Raw genomic sequence first — 19,935 nt, 5'->3', positions numbered from 1 at the left:
ATTGAGGTCACAGCTTGCTTTTCCAGCTCTAGGTAGAGGGCAGTCTGTATGCTTATTTGCTCTTAGGTTAAAACTTGAAGATATGTAAATCTCTTCTGAGAATTCACGTTCAATAGAAGCTGCATTATTTAGATTTCTGCCCAGATTCCCCATGGAAAAAACATGGATTGACTATGTTGGCTTGATGGTTAAGAGTTAAAGATTGAAGTTCAGAAGTCATTTTAACCACCTTTAAAAAATACTACATTTTAATTTTGAGTAGTAATATATTTGTTGTAGTTGTTTTAGTCACTAAGTCATGTTTGACTCTTTTTGTGACCCCATGGACTGTAGCCCAACCTCCTCTGTCCATGGGATTTTCCAGACAGGAACACTGGAGTGGGTTGCCATTTTCTCCTCCACAGGATCTTCCCAACCTAGGGATGGACCCTGAGTCTCCCACATTGTGGGCAGATTGGTTCAGTTCAGTTGCTCAGTCATTTCAGACTCTTTGCAGCCCTATGAACTGCAGCACGTCAGACTTCCTCTCCATCACCAACTACCGGAGCTTGCTCAAACTCATGTCCATCAAGTCAGTGATGCCATCCAATCATCCCATCCTCTGTCGTCCCCTTCTCTTCCCTCCTTCAATCTTTCCCAGTATCAGGGTCTTTTCCAATGAGTTAGTTCTTCACATCAGGTGGCCAAACTATTGGAGCTTCAGCTTCAACATCAGTCCTTCCAATGAATATTCAGGACTGTTTTCCCTTAGGATTGACTGGTTTGATCTCCTTGCAGTATAAAGGACTTTCAAGAGTCTTCTCCAGCACCACAGTTCAAAAGCATCAATTCTTTGGTGCTCAGCTTTCTTTATAGTCCAACTCTCATATCCATACATCTACTACTGGAAAAACCATAGTTTTGACTAGATAGACATTTGTAGGCAAAGTAATGTCTCTACTTTTTAATATGCTGTCCAGGTTGGTCATAGCTTTCCTACCAAGGAGAAAGAGTCTTTTGATTTCATGACTGCAGTCACCATCTGCAGTGATTTTGGAGCCCAGAAAAATAAAGTCTTTCACTGTTTCCATTGTTTCCCCATCTATTTGCCATGAAGTGATGGGACCAGCTGCCATGACCTTAGTTTTTGGAATGTTGAGTTTTAAGCCAACTTTTTCACTGTCTTCTTTCACTTTCATCAAGAGGCTTTTTAGTTCCTCTTCACTTTCTGCCATAAGGGTAGTGTCATCTGTGTATCTGAGGTTATTGATATTTCTCCTGGCAGTCTTGATTTCAGCTTGTGCTTCATCTAACCTGGCATTTCGCATGATGTAGTCTGCATATAAGTTCAGTAAGCACGGTGACAATATACAGTCTTGATGTACTCCTTTCCCGATTTGGAACCAGTCTGTTGTTCCATGTCCACTTCTAACAGATTTCTCAGAAGGCCGGTTGGGTGGTCTGGTATTCCCATCTCTTGAAGAATTTTACACAGTTTGTTGTGATCCACACAGTCAAGGCTTTGGCATAATCAATAAAGCAGAAATAGATGTTTTTCTGGAACTCTCTTGCTTTTTCTGTGATTCAACGGATGTTGGCAATTTGATCTTTGGTTCCTCTTCCTTATTTAAATCCAGTTTGAACATCTGGAAGTTCACGGTTCACGTATTATTGAAATCTGGGTTGGAGAATTTTGAGCATTACTTTCTGGCATGTGAGATGAGTGCAATCGTGTGGTAGTTTGAGCATTCTTTGGCAGATTCTTTACCACTGTGCTATTAGGGAAGCCTGCAATGTATTTACCTTGTGGTTTAAAAGTATTTAAAAATGCACTAGAACACCTTTATATCTATCTAGTTCCTATTGTCTTCTCTGAAAAGGTAAACATCGTTAGTCCTTTCATATATATTATATGAAAGCTTTGTTATGAATTTATAAGCAAAAAAGTACATACCTCTTGATACAATGAAACACATCATCTACATTGCACTTGACCATGTTTTTTTGGTTTAACAGAGAGCTTCCTATTTGTTACAGCTGTGATGTTCCATTGTATAAATGTACCATTCATTTATTTAAGCACACCTCTACTTATGGACAGTCTTCACTGGTGGCTCAGACGGTAAAGAGTCCACCTGCAATGTAGGAGACCTGGGCTCGATCCCTGGGCTGGGAAGATCCCCTGGAGGAGGGCATGGCTACCAACTCCAGAATTCTTGCCTGGAGAATTCCATGGACTATATAGTCCATGGGTTCGCGAAGAGTCGGACACGACTGAGCAGCCGAGCACAGCTCAGCATGGCAGGTTTCGCTTTATCGGGGCTTCCTTGGTAGCTCAGCGGGGAAAAAATCAGCCTGCATTGTGGGAGACCTGGGTTCAATCCCTGGGTAGGGAAGATCCCCTGGAGAAGGGAGCGGCCACCCACTCCAGTATTGTGGCCTGGAGAAGTCCATGGACTGTATAGTGCATGGAGTCACAAAGAGTCAGACACGACTGAGCGACTTTGACTTCACTTCAATCCTTATGGACATTGGGGCTGTTTTTTTTCATCTTTTCTCTGCAAGCAAGTTTGCATTAAGACCCCTTATTAGGTGTCATTTTAACCCCGTGTAGGATTCATAAGAGAATATATTCTTCCCTACTAGCTGTGAATCCAACAGTTTGTGCCAGGATGTGTTAGAGAACCCTTATCAGCAGGTTTTATGTTCTTAAACATCCCTCTGGGTAATGACACTATGCAGGCAGACATCATCAGAGTCATTTTAAATGTCTGAGTGAGATTTTCCATGGTAGCATTGAAAACTGCATCATGACGTCCATGATAATTTCCAATGATTTCTATTACTTTCTGGGGCAGAGTGGTGTTTGAATTTTACGTGTGGTGTTTGGGGTTTTCATGGCTGGACATTTAGGAACCGTTGTTGGTATGTGAGGTTTCCTACTTTGAAATTTCGGTTCTATGGCCACTAAGAAAGCCTGAGAGAAAAAGAAGCTGGTACCTGGAGAACTTGAGTTTTCCTGAAGCAGCGGCTTGCCTGCCACCCCCCGCCCACCCCGTCCCCGCCCCAGCTCTCTAGTGAGAAGGCGTTCACACCCTGAACCTGAACTGCGGCTGAAGGTGAAAGAGTAACCAGGCAAAGCACAAATGAGGAGCAGCTAAGAACCAGAGAGTGCATGATTGGGATGCAGACTTGGACAGTTGATGTTTTCCAGGGTTGTTCAGTCGCCAAGGCTTCCAGGCTTCCCTGCCTTTCGCTGTCTCTTGGAGTTTGCGCAGACTCATGTTCATTGAGTTGGTGATTCCATCCAGCCATCTCATCCTATGTCACCCCTGTCTCCTCCTGCCTTCAATTTTCCCCAGCATCAGGATCTTTTCCAGGGTGTACCTCAGTAAAAACTACATAAGTTCATTTAGAGTGATTTTAGCAGTGTTCCAAATATAGTGTCAGGTCCTAAATTTTCTAAAATTTCAAAAAACAGATATGCCTTGACACAACTAACAGTTACAAAATGCAACAAATAGGATTTTCATAAGCACAAATGTCATTATTGTGTGTGTGTTCATTTCTGCTGTGCAGCAAAGTGACTGAGTTATATATACATATATATGTATGTTCTTTTTCATAACAAATGCCATTTTTTACCAAAAGCTAAAGCAACTGAAATATAATAAAGGAAATATATAGATACCAACTCACTTGTGGATCTAAGCCATCTGAATTCAGCCACAAACTCAAGAGTGGCTTACACTGTTGCATGGCCAGATCTGGGAGAGAAAAAAAAAAAAAAAACTATTACTAAGTGTTGGTCAGGCCCGGGGAAAGGGGTTCAAAAGGTACAAACTTGGAGCTATAAAATAAGTATGTTGTGGAGATGTACAGAATGGAGACTAAAGTTGAAAACACTGTATTGCTTTTTTAAAAGTTGCTAAGAGAGTATATCTTAAAAGTTCTCATCACAAGAAATTTTATGTATGGTGACAGATGTTAACTAGATTTATTGTGGTGATAGTTTTGCAATATATAGAAATATATTGAGATATATATGGTGAACCATGAGACTAATATAATGTTATATGTCAGTTATATGGGAAAAAATGTCAAATTAGATTTCAGATGGTAAAAAAAAATATTTGTCTTGGTAATTTGAAGCCTTTAACAAAATTTAGCAAGGTAAAATACAAAAAACATTTTAATGGCTTCAGAAGCTTAATTCAACTCTTATTTTTAAACACTTTTTCAAAATATTGACAGATGCTTAACACAATGTAAATATATTATTCCAAAATCTATGTCCATTGAGAAACACTAAAGTTAATCTCTTTGGACCAAGAAAAGATAAGTTGATCTCCCTATGTTTGACAGTGTTAGAAATGGAATTAACCATTCAATGAGAAAAACAGATAAATATAAAAGAAAGTATATACATATAACAAGGAATTTAGCCAAACAATGATACTAAGAAAATAATTTCTGTAGATTTGTAAATTGAAAGTGTTGATAATCCAGTTAAAAATTTTTAGCTTCTCAATGAACCAAACATAAATATTAATACTTAGCTGCTGCCCAACTTTGGCATAAGAGATAATTTGAAGAACAAAAATTTTGATGCTATGAAAAGAGTACCTGTATTTTCATCCTGAGTATAAAAAACAGTGCTTGATAAATTAATTTACATTTCATATTTTTCCTTAGAAATAACTTATCAGCACAGGACTAGTTAATACTAAAATTCCCCCTAGAAACTAACTAGGCAAGCTAACTTAATGTTTTCTCCAAAAATGTTAATAAAAAAGCTCCATTTCTTGATTTTATAAATAACCATAACTTAATGGTTTAAGAACTGATATTATATTACATAATAAAATTGATTATCATAGAAATCCTAGAAAGAGAATGAAATGTTAAGGACTCAAGAAATGGTAACTTCAGAGCAGTAAATGATAAATGAATACATATTTCAGTAAGTACTGGGAAGACATATGCTATGATATCAGTCAGGAAAGTGAACCTATATCTACATACATTGCAGTGGAAGTTCTGGATGGTCAAGGATTAAAAGAAGTTTTTTGTTCTTCTGTTTGTTTGTATAAAAGTGTATCAAACAGGATATAAAAGGTAGGTATTTACCAGTATGTAGGTTTATTGAAATGAAGAGTTAGCAGATAATGGGCTTGGGTGAATTAAGTAACATTTTGTTAAGATTCCTGCATAAATGTTTATTTTTAGTTATGTAACAATATTACATCTCCACCCCATCTCCACTTTACAGAATGGGTGGGAACAGAAGCCTAGGTTCTTGTCTGCCCTATGGACGCTGCCTTCGTCCAGGTTAGGCCTTTCACATCCATGAACTTTGCCTTGCTATGGAGGGCCACTGAGAGGATTTATTAACTGTCTGGCTGCGCTGGGTCTTAGTTGCAGCCTGTGGGATCTTAAGTTCCCTGCCCAGGGATGGAACCTGGGTCCCTCTCATTGGGAACCTGGAGTCTTAGCTACTAGACCACCTGGGATTCTAAGTATTTTTATAACACAGTATTTTAGTCATTTTAGAAGTAGAATTATCAAGTATTAATACAAATATGAGTTGTTTAACCATGGAAAGCTACCATAGAAAAAGAGAGCCCTTTTCCTGTTTGTTTGGGGTTTTTTTAACTTAAAGAATATTGAACGTATTTTCCCACTGGTTTTTGGGACATGAATACTGAGGTTTCTTTATTTTCCTTCTAGAAATCACTGTTTTCTTCTAAAAAAATTAGAGAAAGTAGTCACCATCTATAAAATGGTCTCAGGTTTGTTACCACAGAATGTAGACACTGTAGGGAATGCCTGTGAGAATAAAGAAATATTTATTTTTTTTAGTTTCTTATGACTTTATTTTTTCAGATTTACATTTGATTATTTAGACTACTCATTTTAAGAAGTTAAGCAGCTTGCTTTCCTCTTTTTCCAATTCTGTTTGATATTTAAAGTGGCTGAGACATTTGGAATGGTTCCAAGATGGAACAGTTTTTCTGTATAAAATAGAGTGATTCCCAGGGCACTCTGACAGAAAGTGAGCAGTCACTTAGCCTCATAGATGGATTTGGAGTATTATCATGTGCTTCTTAAAAAACAATTTTTTAAAACCATATTATTGCTTGAAGGGGAAAAAGAAACAACAAAGCTTGTATTTGATAGAAAGCAGAATAGTATAGTCAAGAGTGTTATACTCGGGGCTCCCTGGTGGCTGAGTGGTAAAGAATCCGCCTGGCCAGTGAAGGAGACACAGGTTCAATCCCTGGTCCGGGAAGCTCCCACATGCCACGAAGCAGCTAAGCCCAGACACCACAACCCCAGAGCCAGGGCTCTGCAACAAAAGAAGCCACCAAAATGAGAAGCCTGCACAGCAACAAAGACCCAACATAGCCAAAAATAAAAATAAATAAAAGTTTTTTATGAAGAGTATAAAACTCTCGTTGAATCATTTTGCTATACACCTGAAACTAACACAACATTGTAAATCAACTATAGTTCAAAATAAAGTAGAAAAAATTTTTCTTTTTTTCAAGTATAGTACTCTTAGCAGTGCATTTAAAGATCAGGGGTTAAATGTGAGTAGATTTTCACTGTATATGTGGTGATTTATCAGGGATTAGGAAATGACTCATGTACAGTGTAAATCTTGGTAATGCACCAGGCCGTCAGCAGGGAGAGGAGAGGAAGCTGATAGGAAATACATAGGAAGAGGGAAAGGCATTAGCAGTTGGGTCATTTGTGTGTGTGTGTGTGTGTATGTTTTCAGCCAGCCTGAATCAGAGCCTCCAGTCAGGGTACTTTGTCACAGCAGGTTTCTGTACCACTTTACCTGGAAAATTAGAAACCATGAAGTCAGCATTATTTTTCACACAGTTTTCATGTTTCTGGATTGGTCAGTCCATCTGCTTTATACCCCTCATTCTCTGCCCCGTATACATCCTTTTAAGTCAGAACTAAAGCCATCATCTGTGGTTCTAGTTCCAGACATACAGATATCCGATGAATCCCCGTTCTCATCCATATGCTTTTCTTTATAAACATAGCCGAAACACTCTTCTGTGGCTTCCCTAGTGTTTAGGGAACCCAGATGGTGTTGGTTGGGAAAATGAAGGTCACGTGTTTTCCTACCTCTATCCATTCCTTTTGCAGTTGAAAAGGGCAGACAGAAGAGTCCCCGAAGTCTGTGCATCCAGACCCAGACGTCCCCAGATGTGCTGTCCTCGGAAAAAGCACTTGAGTTGGCTCAGTATAAAAGCAAATGTGCGAAGCAAAGTGGAATTATCCTGCAGCTCAAGCAGCTTCTTTCCCTGGGCAACACCAAGTTTGAGGCATTGACGGTTGTGGCTCAGCACGTGCTGTCTGAGGTAAGGACACAGACGCTCTAAACAGCCTTCTCACTAAGGTGGGGGCGGGGGAGGGGAGGGTGGACAGGATGTGCAATGCCCATGCTCCTATCTTGTGAGTATCTTTAAGTGAATGATCAGTAAGATTGGGGCTTCCCAGGTGGCGCTAGTGAAGAACCTGCCTATTTGCAGGAGACATAAAGAGACCGGGGTTCAATCCCAGGGTCAGGAAGACCCCCTGGAGAAGGGCATAGCAACCTACTCCAGTATTCTTGCCTGGAGAATCCCATGGACAGAGGAGCCTGGCAGGAAACAGTCCACGGGGTCACAAAGAGTTGGAGATGACTGAAGCAACTTAGTATGCACCCAATTATGCTTTTGTCAACTCACCTGATACTAGAGTCATTGTACAGTCTAGATTTCTAGAAATCTGGGCTTGAAACATTTCTGAGCTCTTCTCTTTCTCCTCTGGAGTCTCTTAGAGCCACAACAGTGAAAACATAATTGCCTGTTCAACTACTATACACCTCTAGGCTATATTAGCACTGCTGATAAAAAATTCATCATCTGATCTAAGAAAGAAACAAAATTTTATTTGAGCCAAACTGAGGATTTTAACCTGGGAAGAACATCTTGGAAAGCTCCGAGGACTGTTCCACCCCCTTGGAAGTCCTGTGCATGGTTTTTGAGACACGCTTGACAGTTTACACAATCCAGGTCTGCAAGAACAAAGTGGTAGGTCATGTGAGCCCTCACAGGCTCTCAGGGAATGTTATCTTTGAGGAGTTGTCTTGCTGAAGCTAGAATGTGCTCTTCATAAAGGCTGAGCAGGTATTTCTGCTGATGGGGGAGGTCTGGCCGATGCATAATGCAGATACGCAGCGCACAGTGGAGGGAGAAGGAAGGCCAAAGGACCAAGAACATTTTATGTTTAAACTTTTCTTGCCTTGCCATACAATAGGACTTTTATTTCCCAGCATTAACTTTTTCTTTTCACTTCATGTTTTATCGAACTATGTGTAGCTTTCTATATCACACAGTGAGCTTAATAGTTTGAAAATGAGAATGATTATAGGTCAACTTTTTGAGATAACTCTCAGTGTTGGTGAAAGGATTCTTCAGAATTTTCATCCATTCCTAAGATAGTGTGTGGTACAACAAACATGAAACAGATTTTCTTTGCTTACTGACTCTTCCCCTGATACAAGGATGTCAGTTCAGGAACTAGTTAAAATTCATTGAGAAAACCAAGTTTCTATGAACATATGTTACTGGCATAGCATCAGAAAGTTAATTATTTAAGGGGAAATACTGGGATGAGAATGTAACTTGAGTTCTCTGGGTATTTTTAAATCACTGTTTTAAAGACAAGGATACAGGACATTTCAGGAGGAAAACTGTTCAGTTTGCCTGTTCTGTAGTTCAGTTCAATCCAACAAACCTACACTCATTTCTTAGGCTACTCTGATGTGATCGTCTGTCTGGGGTAGGGGAGACAGAGGTGAATGAGACTTATTCTGTGCCTTTGACAAGCTTCCAGCCTAGTAGACAGTTTAGGTCAGTATTTGGTAAACATTTTACAGCTTTGTTCATATATATATATATATATATATATATATATATATATATATATATTTAAGGACTTCCGTGGTGGTCCAGTGGTTAAGACACTGCTTCCAATGCAGGGGGCATGGGTTCGATCCCTTGTTAGGGAACTAAGATCCCACAGTGCAGCCTATATATATGTGCTGCACTCTATCTATATATATACACACACACATACTCTCTCTATATATGTATATATACACACAAATATATATATATATACACACACATGCATACATTATATATTTATACATAATATATGTGTCTCTATATATACTCTATGTGTCTGCATATATATATATATACACACACATCTTTCACTGAAGAACACATCTTCAGTTCTAAGAATTAAATAAGCTGTTCAAAATTTGTATCCATTGTAACCAGCGATGGGAGAGCATGAATTCTGATTTCTGGTTCTATGCACTTTTTACTTACCACTCTTTTTTTGAGATGGAGATGTAGACATTTATCTAGTTTTAGATTACAGTGTGTGTGTGTGTATATATATATACATCTTTTTTTGAGATGGAGATGTAGACATTTATCTAGTTTTAGATTACAGTGTGTGTGTGTGTGTGTGTGTGTGTGTGTATACATCTTTTTTTGAGATGGAGATGTAGACATTTAGCTAGTTTTAAATCACAGTAGCATACAGTATTTTTATGGTTTTTGGTGTCTGTGTCTGAACATTTATTTGCACAACTCTTCCCCATCAGAGCTGTCCTTAGGAACGTTACGCCGCTGGTTTGAACAGTAAAGCGTTGCACAAGTAGAGTAAGGAGCATGGACCCGCTAAAATGTAGTGAGCAATAGGGAATTGCCTTTGTGGTAAATATGGGATGATTAGACACTCAGAACATATCTACATGTTTCATTTCTAAGTGTCCTGTAAAAAAATTTAAAACAGCACTTTCAGGTATTTCATAAATACTCTTTTTAAAAAAACAGCTTAGGCTTAGATTCTATATGTCTCTCTATCAGTTGTCTTCCTGTGAGCTCAAAAGGGTAGATATTTTAGTCATTATTATAAGATTTGGGAACAGCTAAATTCTTTCTCAAGGCAACTTAGCAAATCAGTAAGAGGCACACACTAGAAAAAAAAATCATATTGTTTCCCTTCTATGATACCCATGGCATTCAGCTACTATAGTACTTGACATATTTCTTATCATGCTGACAGAACCATTGTGGTATAATCAAGACATATGATAGTTTTCTCTTCTTAGCGGGTGAAGAAACAGTTCTAAGAATTAAATAAACTGTTCAAAATTTGTATTCACTGTAACCAGCGATGGGAGAGCATGAATTCTGATTTCTGGTTCCATGCACTTTTTACTTTACTACTCAATATTGTATGCTATTAGACAAAAATTTTAAAATGTATAGGTTAAATTCTGTTTCATCTAATGGAAATCTGTTATTGTTTTTAGAATCTTGACTTAACAGTACCCCATGGTTTTGAGTTAAAACTCCTTCATCTTCAGTATTTTTGTTTTTCTTTATTATGTAAGAAGGGAATTCGAGAGTTGGTTTATATAACCAAGTAAGCTAAATTGGAAAGTACATAATTATTAAATGTAGGGAACAATTTGTCTGTTTAGAGATAAGTCAGTTATTTACTATATCCAGCCTAACAACCCCACATTCAACTCTTCTGGCTCCTTTGTCTCCCACATGAAGGCAGTCAAGTCTGATGCCTTAGTTCTCATCCCACTGTTTCTCCCTTTCCTTCATCCTCTCTTTTCCATTTCTCCTGATGCCAACCTTGTTCAAGCCCTGGATAAACTATCTGCTAGATTGTGATAGTAACTTGTTAACCAGTCTTCAGGCTTGCACTCCTTCCCCTATAATGCATCTCAAACAATGCTGGTAGATTGATTTTTCCAAAGCACTCCTTCAGTGCTTCTCCACTGTCTATATGGTTGACCTGCCCAATATGGTAGCCACTAGCTTGAAGACACCATTGAGCATTTAAAGCATGTTATTGTTCAGTCGCTAAATCATGTCTGACTCTTTGCAACCCCAGGGACTGCACCACACCAGTCCTCTCTGTCCTCCACTATCTCCCAGAGTTTGCTCAAATTCATGTCCATTGAGTCAGTGATGCCATCCAACCATCTCATCCTCTGTCGCCCCCCTCTCCTCCTGCCCTCAATGTTTTCCCAGCATCAGGGTCTTTTCCAAGGAGTCAGCTCTTTGCATCAGGTGGCCAAAGTATTGGAGCTTCAGCATCAGCCCTTCCAGTGAATACTCAGGGGTGATTTCTTTTAGGATTGACTGGTTTGGTCTTGTTTGATTTGAAGTGTAGCCTGGCTGAATTGAGATATACAGTCAGTGTAAAATACACCTGGATTTTGAAGACCATATGAAATATCTCATTAATAATTTTTCTATAGACTGTATGTTGAATTGCTAATTTGGATATACTGGGTTAAATAAAATATATTGTCAAATTTTAGTTTAACTTTTAAACTTAAAAAATGTGGCTACTAGGAAACTAAAACTACCTCCATGGCTCACATACTGGTTTTGAATGACTCCAGTATGTAACAGGGAATATAAAATTCTCTCTATAATTTGGCAGAAGCTGCCCATCGCAATCCTCCCTCCCTGCCTGTGTGCTCCAGCTGTTTAATCAGGAAGGTAAAGGAGAAACAGGAAGGGATTAACATTTGTTGAGTATTTACTAAGAACCATTCTCACTTATTAATAAGATCCTCTCCAAAAACACAAGTTGGAGTTTATAAGTAAGAAAATTGAGCCATAGAGCTGTTAAGTAACTTGACTATCATCAGAGAGCTGATAAGAGAGGGACCAGGACTTGAACCAAAGACTAGGTCACTTTGAACTCAAAATCCCCTACAGGGATTTCCCTGGTGGTCCTGTGGCTAAGACTCTGAGCTACAATGCAGGGGGACTGGTATACTGAAGCTGAAGTTCCAATACTTTGGCCACCTGATGCAAATGGTCAGGGAACTAGATCCTGTGTGCCACAACTAAGACCCAGCACAGCCAAAAGAATAAGTAGTTGTTTGCTTTTTTTTTTTAAAGAAAAGAGAGAAAGCCATGTCCATCACCTTGTTCAAATCCTCTACAAACTTCCTACCCTTTTTCATCCTTTGTTTAACACCATTAGTCGGTTACCACCCTTCTCCCTAATACCTGTGTGTTCAGATCTTTCTTGCAGTAGCATCCCATTGCTACCTGGATTTACTTTACATGGATTCGTTATACAAATTGCCAAAATTAAAAATGCAAATTCAGTAACGAGGCAGTCCTGCTTTCTGCGCCCCTCAGTGAGCAAAGGCACAGGAGTCTCCCTCCACCTGTGTTCTCAGTCCCTCTGTACCCCACGTGGCATGCCCCTGCCGCGCTCCATGTGGTCCTGGCGTTTTAAGATACTTTCCTCCCACATGACTTGGCCCCTAAACACAAGCCAAACATTCTCTCAGTTGCTCAGCTGTAGAAGGATTAGATCCAGTAACAGAGAAAACATTTCACTGGGTCAAGCACCCTGAGAGATGCTTTCATCCACAGCAGCGCAGACCCAGTGAGCTTCATGGCTTCCTGTACTGTCCGTAAATTTCATCTGACATCCAATTTGTAAGGTCCTAATGCCCATATATTGTGACTCCATTGAATTTTTTAAAATTCAGCTCAAAGACACTCTTTTATGAAGACTTTCCTGGTCCTTCTAGTTCTGGGGTTTTTTTGTTATTTGTTTTTTAATTAAAAAATTTTTTAATTGAACTATGATTGCTTTACAATGTTGTGTTAGTTCTGCTCTACACTGTGAATCAGCTGTATGTATACATGTACGCCTTTCCTCTTGAGCCTGCCCCCACTCCAGCCCTCATCCCACCCCTCTAGGTCATCACAGAGCACCATAGCTCTGTTTTACCTACTCTCTGGATTCTAGGAGCGCGTACATTTCCCTGGCACACTCTACTTATTCTTGTTGTTCAGCTGCAAAGTCATGTCTTGACTCTTTTCGACCCCATGGACTGCATCACACCAGGCCTCCCTCTCCCTCACTATCTCCTGAAGTTCACCCAAGTTCATGTCCATTGACTCGGTGATACAATCCAACCATCTCAGCCTCTGCTGTCCTCTTCTTTTACCTTCAACCTTTCCCAGCAACAGAGTCTTTTCCAATGAGTCGGCTGTTTACATTCACCATTTTGCAGCTGTTTTTACAGTAAAGCATCTGCCTACAGTGCAGGAGAGCTGGGTTCGATCCCTGGGTTGGGAAGATCCTCTGGAGAAGGAAATGGTACCCCACTCCAGTACTCTTGCCTGGAAAATCCCATGGATGGAGGAGCGTGGTAGGCTACAGCCCATGGGGTTGCAAAGAGTCGGACACGACTGAGCGACTTCACTTTACTTTTTAAGATAGGCAGCTCACTGAGAGCAGAATTTGTGTCTGCTGCTTTCTTAGGGAACCACCCAGCTGCCATGGCAGTGCCTGATGCATAATAGACACGGTGGTGCTACTGATAAAGAACCCGCCTGCCAATGCAGGAGACACGGGTTTGATCCCTGGGTTGGGAAGATGCCCTGGAGGAGGAAATAGCAACCCAATTCACTATTTCTGCCTGAGGAATCCCATGGACAGAGGAACCTGGCAGGCTACAGTCCATAGGGTCACACAGAGTGGAACACAACTGAAGGGGCTTAGCAGACAGGCATGTGTATCTGAATGAACAAATAGGGCAATAAAGAGGGTGGAATCCCAGGTGTAAGGTGAACTTATAAAGTCTTTACACAAATGTTCTTTGCCCTTTTCTAGCTCTTTATAATCAATCAGCAAATATTTACTGATTGCCTAATGTGTGCAGGGCACTGTTAAAAATATAGTTGGGAAGGAAAGATACAACAAAGGGGGAAATTAAGCATTTTTCCCCCCAAATTCTTACTTAACCCTTTGGTTCTCTTATGCCCATTTTAGAAGTATTGCTAAGTTTTTCTAAATAGTTTCAGAGCATTGAATTATATGTAAAAGTGGTTGGAAGCCTAAAACTATCACTTATCCATTTGTTGCAAGTCTATTTAATGACTATGATTTTACCACTTTGGTAGTAGACATCATTCATTAGATATCATCATCATTTCCCCTGGAGGAGGGCATGGTAACCCACTCCAGTATTCTTGCCTAGAAAACCCCACGGACAAGGAGCCTGGCGGGCCCCAGTCCTTGCGGTCCCAGAGTCAGACACAACTTAGCAACTAAACAACTGCAGCAATCATTTGTTACAGAGTAGAAGTTCTAATGCTTGTCTCATGAATCTGGTAACCAATACCACACTTTCTGTTTCTCAGAGGACACACTGTTGTTAGTTTTAGTTTGGTCTGACTCTTGGTTTATCCTTGCATAGCTGTTAAGCGTTCTGTGCATGCAGGCCAAGTGAATGACAGTGTTGATGGCAGTAATCCCAATTTCTCCATAGAAGTTTCCAGGTACCCACCCCCCGCCCACCCCCAAACATCTGACCAGTTAGGCAGTGTGCCTCCAGTATTTTTGAAAGTGGAATCTAACGCAAAATGGCACCTAAACAAAGAGGAATTTTGAATGACACTAGCACTCTAAAAGTAAAAGTGTCTCAGACCCAGAAAAGGGGACACAATTCATTGCGTAGTAGTGGGGATGGAGGAGGTCAGAGAGTGCCTACATCTGAGCCATCAGACCTGACTCTTTGCTGCAAAGTCCCTTGTGCTGTTGACTGCTCCCAAGCTAGTAAATCAAAGCTCACCGATGGGACGACAGCCAGAGACTAAGTGCCTGTGTCCCGGGGACTCCTAATTAAATTATGGTGAGTTCATGTTTTTTCTCCCCCTTGGAGCACTTCATATCTTTAATGCATGAGCATAAAAGCATTTTTTTCCAACCAGATTCCCACTTCCCTCTCCACCCCCCCCCCCCCACCACATTGTGTGAAATTCTGCATGTTACAATACAAAGAGAATTAAATAATCTTGTTATCTGGACCATAAAGGTCTAAGACAGAAACACTGATATAGGAGCAGCTAAACAAAAAGAAACAGGCAATCAATATCTAAGTGACAAAATGCATTTTGTCATCTACAAAGGGTAAATGTCTTAAAGGGCAAGCTCCCAGGGGAGTCAGATAGAAACTAACACTGAACATATGCTTATCATGATACGGATGCTGGGGTCAGCGTTTCACATTGGATCAAAAGCCCTTGGTTTTTCCATTATCCAGTACTGCAGTCCCCTGTATGAGGTCATCTGCCTTGAATTACAGAGCCTGGATGTTTTAGTTCTACATAGGCCCCAATCTTCTTTCAGACATTGTTCCCATGTCTTCAATTTTTTCCCTTATTTTCCCCAGCATCTGGAATGGTACTTGGTTAATTGGCACTGAGTAATAACTTGTCAACCAATTCAGAAGGATGAATGTCCTGTCTAGGCATGTGGGGGAAGGGAGTGGTATCTGTGATTGACTGTTAGTCTTCTGTAAAGGCTTATAAAATGGGTCGATTACAGAAGACCAGGCATTCCAGCTTGTGGAGATGGGACGTGCATGGCAAACCTGACTTAGAGGAGGAGTGGGTCGTCTAAACAGGAGCTGGGTGACTGAGGTTCATGGAAGGTTTTTTTTCCTTTTTTTTTTTAGTGAAACAACTAAAGTGTTTACTAGGAAGAGTACCTTTGGATAGACACATGGGCGGACTCAGAAAGAGAGCGGCCTGTGGAAGTTTATTCTTTATGCACTCAATGGAGGACTCTCATTGAGCAAGGACACTCATACGCCCCAAGAATATGGGATGAAAATCTACTAATCCTCTGGAAAACAGTGTGGAGGAAGGCTTTCCGTAGTTCAGGATGGGATTGGCAAGGATCAGGATTAGAACGAAGGCAGTATTAATAGAAAAAGTGCAGTGGATTCAAGACACATTGGGAAGAAGGAACGGACTGACTTTGGTGCAGCCCGTTAAAGAAGAGTCCAAAATGACTTTATGAATTTTCCTGTTACTATCACTGGGATTGCCAGAGGTTGGAAGATACCGATGACTTCTGGGCATTGTTTTCTTAATGTGGACCATTTTTAAAGTCTTTATTGAATGTGTTACAATATTGTTTCTGTTTTATGTTTTGGTGTTTTGGCTGAGAGGCATCTGGGATCTTAGCTTCCCAACCAGGGATCAAACTTGTACCCCCTACAGTGGAAGGCAAAGTCTTAAACCACTGGACCACCAGGGAGATCCCAGCTTCTGGGCATTGAGCCAGGTTGAGTGCATTAGAGTTGGGGGAATATCCGTATGGGTACAGTCAGTCCTTGGTATCTGCGGGGTTGGTTCCCGGACAGTCCTCCCCCCCAAACACCCCCAACAATAGATGCCAGAATCCATGGACACCCAGGTCCCTCATATAAAATGATGCAGTACAACTGGTCGTCGGTACTCACAGGTTCCACATCAAGGATCCAACCAACCTCGAATTTCAACTGTACTGAAATTACTTGTCCCCAAGGCCCCTTTAATAAGCAAAAAGATTGCCTGGTAGATACTTGTGATAGGATGTGAAAATTTTCACAAAATTATTCCTTGAAATTTTATACCAACTTACTTTTGTAGTATAGATATTTTTATTCACGCTTCTCCCCACTTCATCCAGCTTGATTTCCCTCAAACTTTAATTTCTACATCAGGAAACTCATTACTTGTTCACGAAAAAACCTTGGACTCCCTAAATTGTGTTTTCAGAACAACCTAATACTGCATTTTAAAAATCAAGCATTTAGAATACCATTAAGGCCAAAATGTACTCATTTGTGCTTAAATTCCAGTCACCGTTAAATGTCCATAACAGTGCTAGTGTATCATTAACTTCCCAAGCTTTTTAGTGAGAAACTACTACACAGTAAAGGGAAAAAAAATCATAAAATAGATCTGATCGCCAACTCTCAAATCAGCAGGTCACACTTCTTAAAATGCCAGTGGACCATGCTGTAAGCATTCAAGCTAATTTTTTCTGGGAAAAAGCATTCATTTTACAATGTCATGTTAAATTCTAAGTCACAACACTCCATTCATCCCCTCTTTCATAACTCACTTAGCACAAAGGTTTTGAAGAACAAATTTCCTTTTTCTATTAGCAAGAATAATCATCTAATGACCTCAGTTAGAGAGGGGAATAAAAAAGGCATACACATCTAAAAATAACTCCATTATCCACTGCAGAGGAGCTTGGTATTTCTTTTCACTGATATTTAAGTAAGTGGCAATCGATGAGCCTAAGGTCTGGCTCTGGTTTCTCATAAATGAAGGGCTGTGGCTTTAAGTAATCGCGGGCTGCCGGTGCCAAAGGCAGAAGCTGCAGCATCAGCTCCTGGGAGGAGAGGCGTCCGGAGCCCACACGCCAACCTGCAGGACGTGAGTAAGGCCGGGCAGGACCAATGGCGCTCCTCCTGGCGGAGCTTTGAATGTAGACGGACCGGCCGGGTGGGTGGCGTGGCCACCTGTGCGCTTCGGCGGCGCTGGGGGGTGGGGGGAGTTGGAGACAGAAGCTGGAAAATGGGCTGCTCCGGCAGCAAAATGTGCCTGTATCCTCCATGTGCGGCAACAAGGGTAATTCGGATTTGTTTCTAGCGGTTTTCTGGAAGAATGTCAGGGAGTCAGGCAAAGGTTGTCTGATCTTAGCAGGGGGAAATGCTCTGAATGACAAGCAACTCTGCCCCTGCAAAGGCTGGTCCCGTGATCTCGGTCCGCAGCGAGGACATCTAGCCTGGCAAGGCGGCAGGGAGCTGGGTCCTGGGCGGCCCCAGCGGGGGCATTTCCAGAGAGCTGTGAATTCTGCCTTCTCCTTCCTTAAGGCGCTAGTGGGAGAAACTGTATCTCATTGCCGTATTCGTACAAGGATGTGTGTCTGTGTGCTTGCTATGAGTTGCTGGTAACTTGGAAATTGTTCTCTTTTGCAAGACTGATCATTGCTTTTTTTTTTTTTTTGGATTCTGAAAGAGCAGCCTGGTTTTCCTTGACACGTTTCTCTAACATGTTAGAGAGTGGATCGGATATAGCATCATCCTTAGAAAATAATGTGGAGCAGAGTAAAATTAATTTCATTGTGTGTTTAAAGGGTTATTGTTGTTATTATTTTGACCAGGGGTTTACAACAGATTTGTGTGTCTTACTTTTAGAAGTAAAGGAGTGTCCTCGTCCTAAGGAAAGTTTTGTGTTTGCAAACATAGGACAAAGTGCATGGAAGTACATATGTTTAGAACATTAAATATTTATCTTTCACTGATGAGGCCTTCATCGCCCTTGGAGGAGGAGAGTGCATTATGTCTGAAGTACAGTATGCATCAGCAGAAAGGTTCTGGGATTGCCAATGAAGCGTGGCTCAAAGTCAATATTTTTAAAATGGGCCATTCAGTGCCTCCAATGCAAGTTTCGCCAGGAACCTGAGAAAATAACAGACTTTTTGCAACGTGAATTTCCTTAACAACTAAGGGACATCTGTGTTTTTTTAACAACACAAACTGTTTAGCCTAAATGATTCATATCTTGGCTTCTCAATTCTGAGTCTTGTTTTCCTGGTGATAACGAGCGTGTGTGCTTTACTGAAAAGGGACCCTCTTAAAAACATTAGTAACTTGATGTGTGTTTTCCACAGAGAGAGGAAGCCCTGAAACAAAACAAAACCCTATCTCAAGAACTTGTCAACCTCCGGGGAGAGCTAGGTAAGAGCTTTTTTTTTTTCTTTGAAGTTCCAGGGTTGAGGGGGAAATTGGCCAAGCTGGTTTTCCTCTCTGCGGGGTGCCTAGCTGTGTTAGCCCCTCACTCTGGTGTCTGTGCAAACACTTCCTATCGACGTTTCTGTTGAATCTTGGCAGCTCGACCTCAAGTTCACCGAATTCCGGGCACTGATCTGACTATGCCGAGCAGAGTTTCTGATGACCAAACCATTTCTCTTCCTGAAAAGAGGGGCAGGCCGGCTTTTGCAATTGTGTGAATTCCTGTTAAATAATTCCATCAGGTTTTGTTTATTTATATTTTTTTTCCTGAACCATTTTTCATGTTAAAGAGTGGTGAGACAGTATCACACTTCCTTGAGGGTGGTCTGTGAGGAGAGAGCATGATCTTGTGAGAAGGTACATCCTGGGCTAATCTTCCCATCCGACTGGCGGTAAGGACCCAGTTCCACCAGGCGCCAGGTGCCTCTCAGGTCTGTGGCCCTCGCCATCCCCCTAGATTCCCCCAGTCCCCAGGCCGAACTGTCTTGTAGTTCTTTCCTGGAGGAGTCCTAGGTTCACGAGACAGAGGCAGTACTGCCTCTCCTTCCCGAGCCCGCGTGCTGGAGTGGGCTGACTGCCGTGCGAGCCCCGTCCCCTGCAGCTCTAGACAGTCTGCTGGCTGCAGCCACTTCAGACTTGGCTGGAATCGTTCACTGAAAGACTGCATTCCTGGCCCTTTGCGGTTTTCCGTGTGTGTGTGTGTGTAGGTACGTGTATAAATAATGCAAAGGTAACAGCCAGCGATGAAAACGGCATTCAGTCTAGTTCCGGGAGAGATGGCTCCTTTTTCTGTGGACAGCGTCAGAGTTTAAACAGTGTCAATATAATTTGCTGGCACTTGAACATGCTTAAGTTCGTCCCCACCCTGCCTTCCCACCACACCCGGTCAAAGATCAAGGAGCCGTGAACATGGGGTGAAGCCTTGCCTCTGTATTCCTCTTCTTTTTTCACCTCCCGATACAGAGTGGCGCCAGACCCCTGGCTCACCCTGATGCCCAGCCCGCAGCATCATTTTCTCCTGACCTTAAGAAGGGAGGACTGTTTATGGAAGAGTAATTGTAAGACAGATGGGACTTCAAGACCCTAAAGACTTGAGAGTTCTAGGAAAACAGTTCGAGGAAACCACAGATAAGAAACAACCCAGCTCCCAGAGACGCTTGAGGCTCTCTGCCAGGTCAATGAATGTGACTGCTGCCCTTTTGATTATCGAGGCGACCAACTTAACTTGCTTT

The 19,935-nt window shown here is 41.3% G+C and overlaps 1 protein-coding gene across 9 annotated transcripts in view; it reads left to right on the top strand.

Moving 5' to 3' along the window:
* MTUS1 (microtubule associated scaffold protein 1) overlaps nucleotides 1–19,935 on the top strand; it is a 203,572-nt gene that overhangs the window by 156,367 nt on the left and 27,270 nt on the right. For all 9 annotated transcript variants that reach the window (XM_070459996.1, XM_070459997.1, XM_070459995.1 and 6 more), the window contains 2 exons: nucleotides 7,147–7,361; nucleotides 18,583–18,649. In XM_070459996.1, the coding sequence (XP_070316097.1) occupies nucleotides 7,147–7,361; nucleotides 18,583–18,649 (282 nt within the window). The remainder of the gene's footprint in view (nucleotides 1–7,146; nucleotides 7,362–18,582; nucleotides 18,650–19,935) is intronic.

The sequence above is a fragment of the Odocoileus virginianus genome, chromosome 32 (assembly GCF_023699985.2).
Source record: "Odocoileus virginianus isolate 20LAN1187 ecotype Illinois chromosome 32, Ovbor_1.2, whole genome shotgun sequence".
Lineage (NCBI taxonomy): Eukaryota > Metazoa > Chordata > Mammalia > Artiodactyla > Cervidae > Odocoileus > Odocoileus virginianus.
This window is presented reverse-complemented; position numbering and strand designations above follow the sequence as displayed.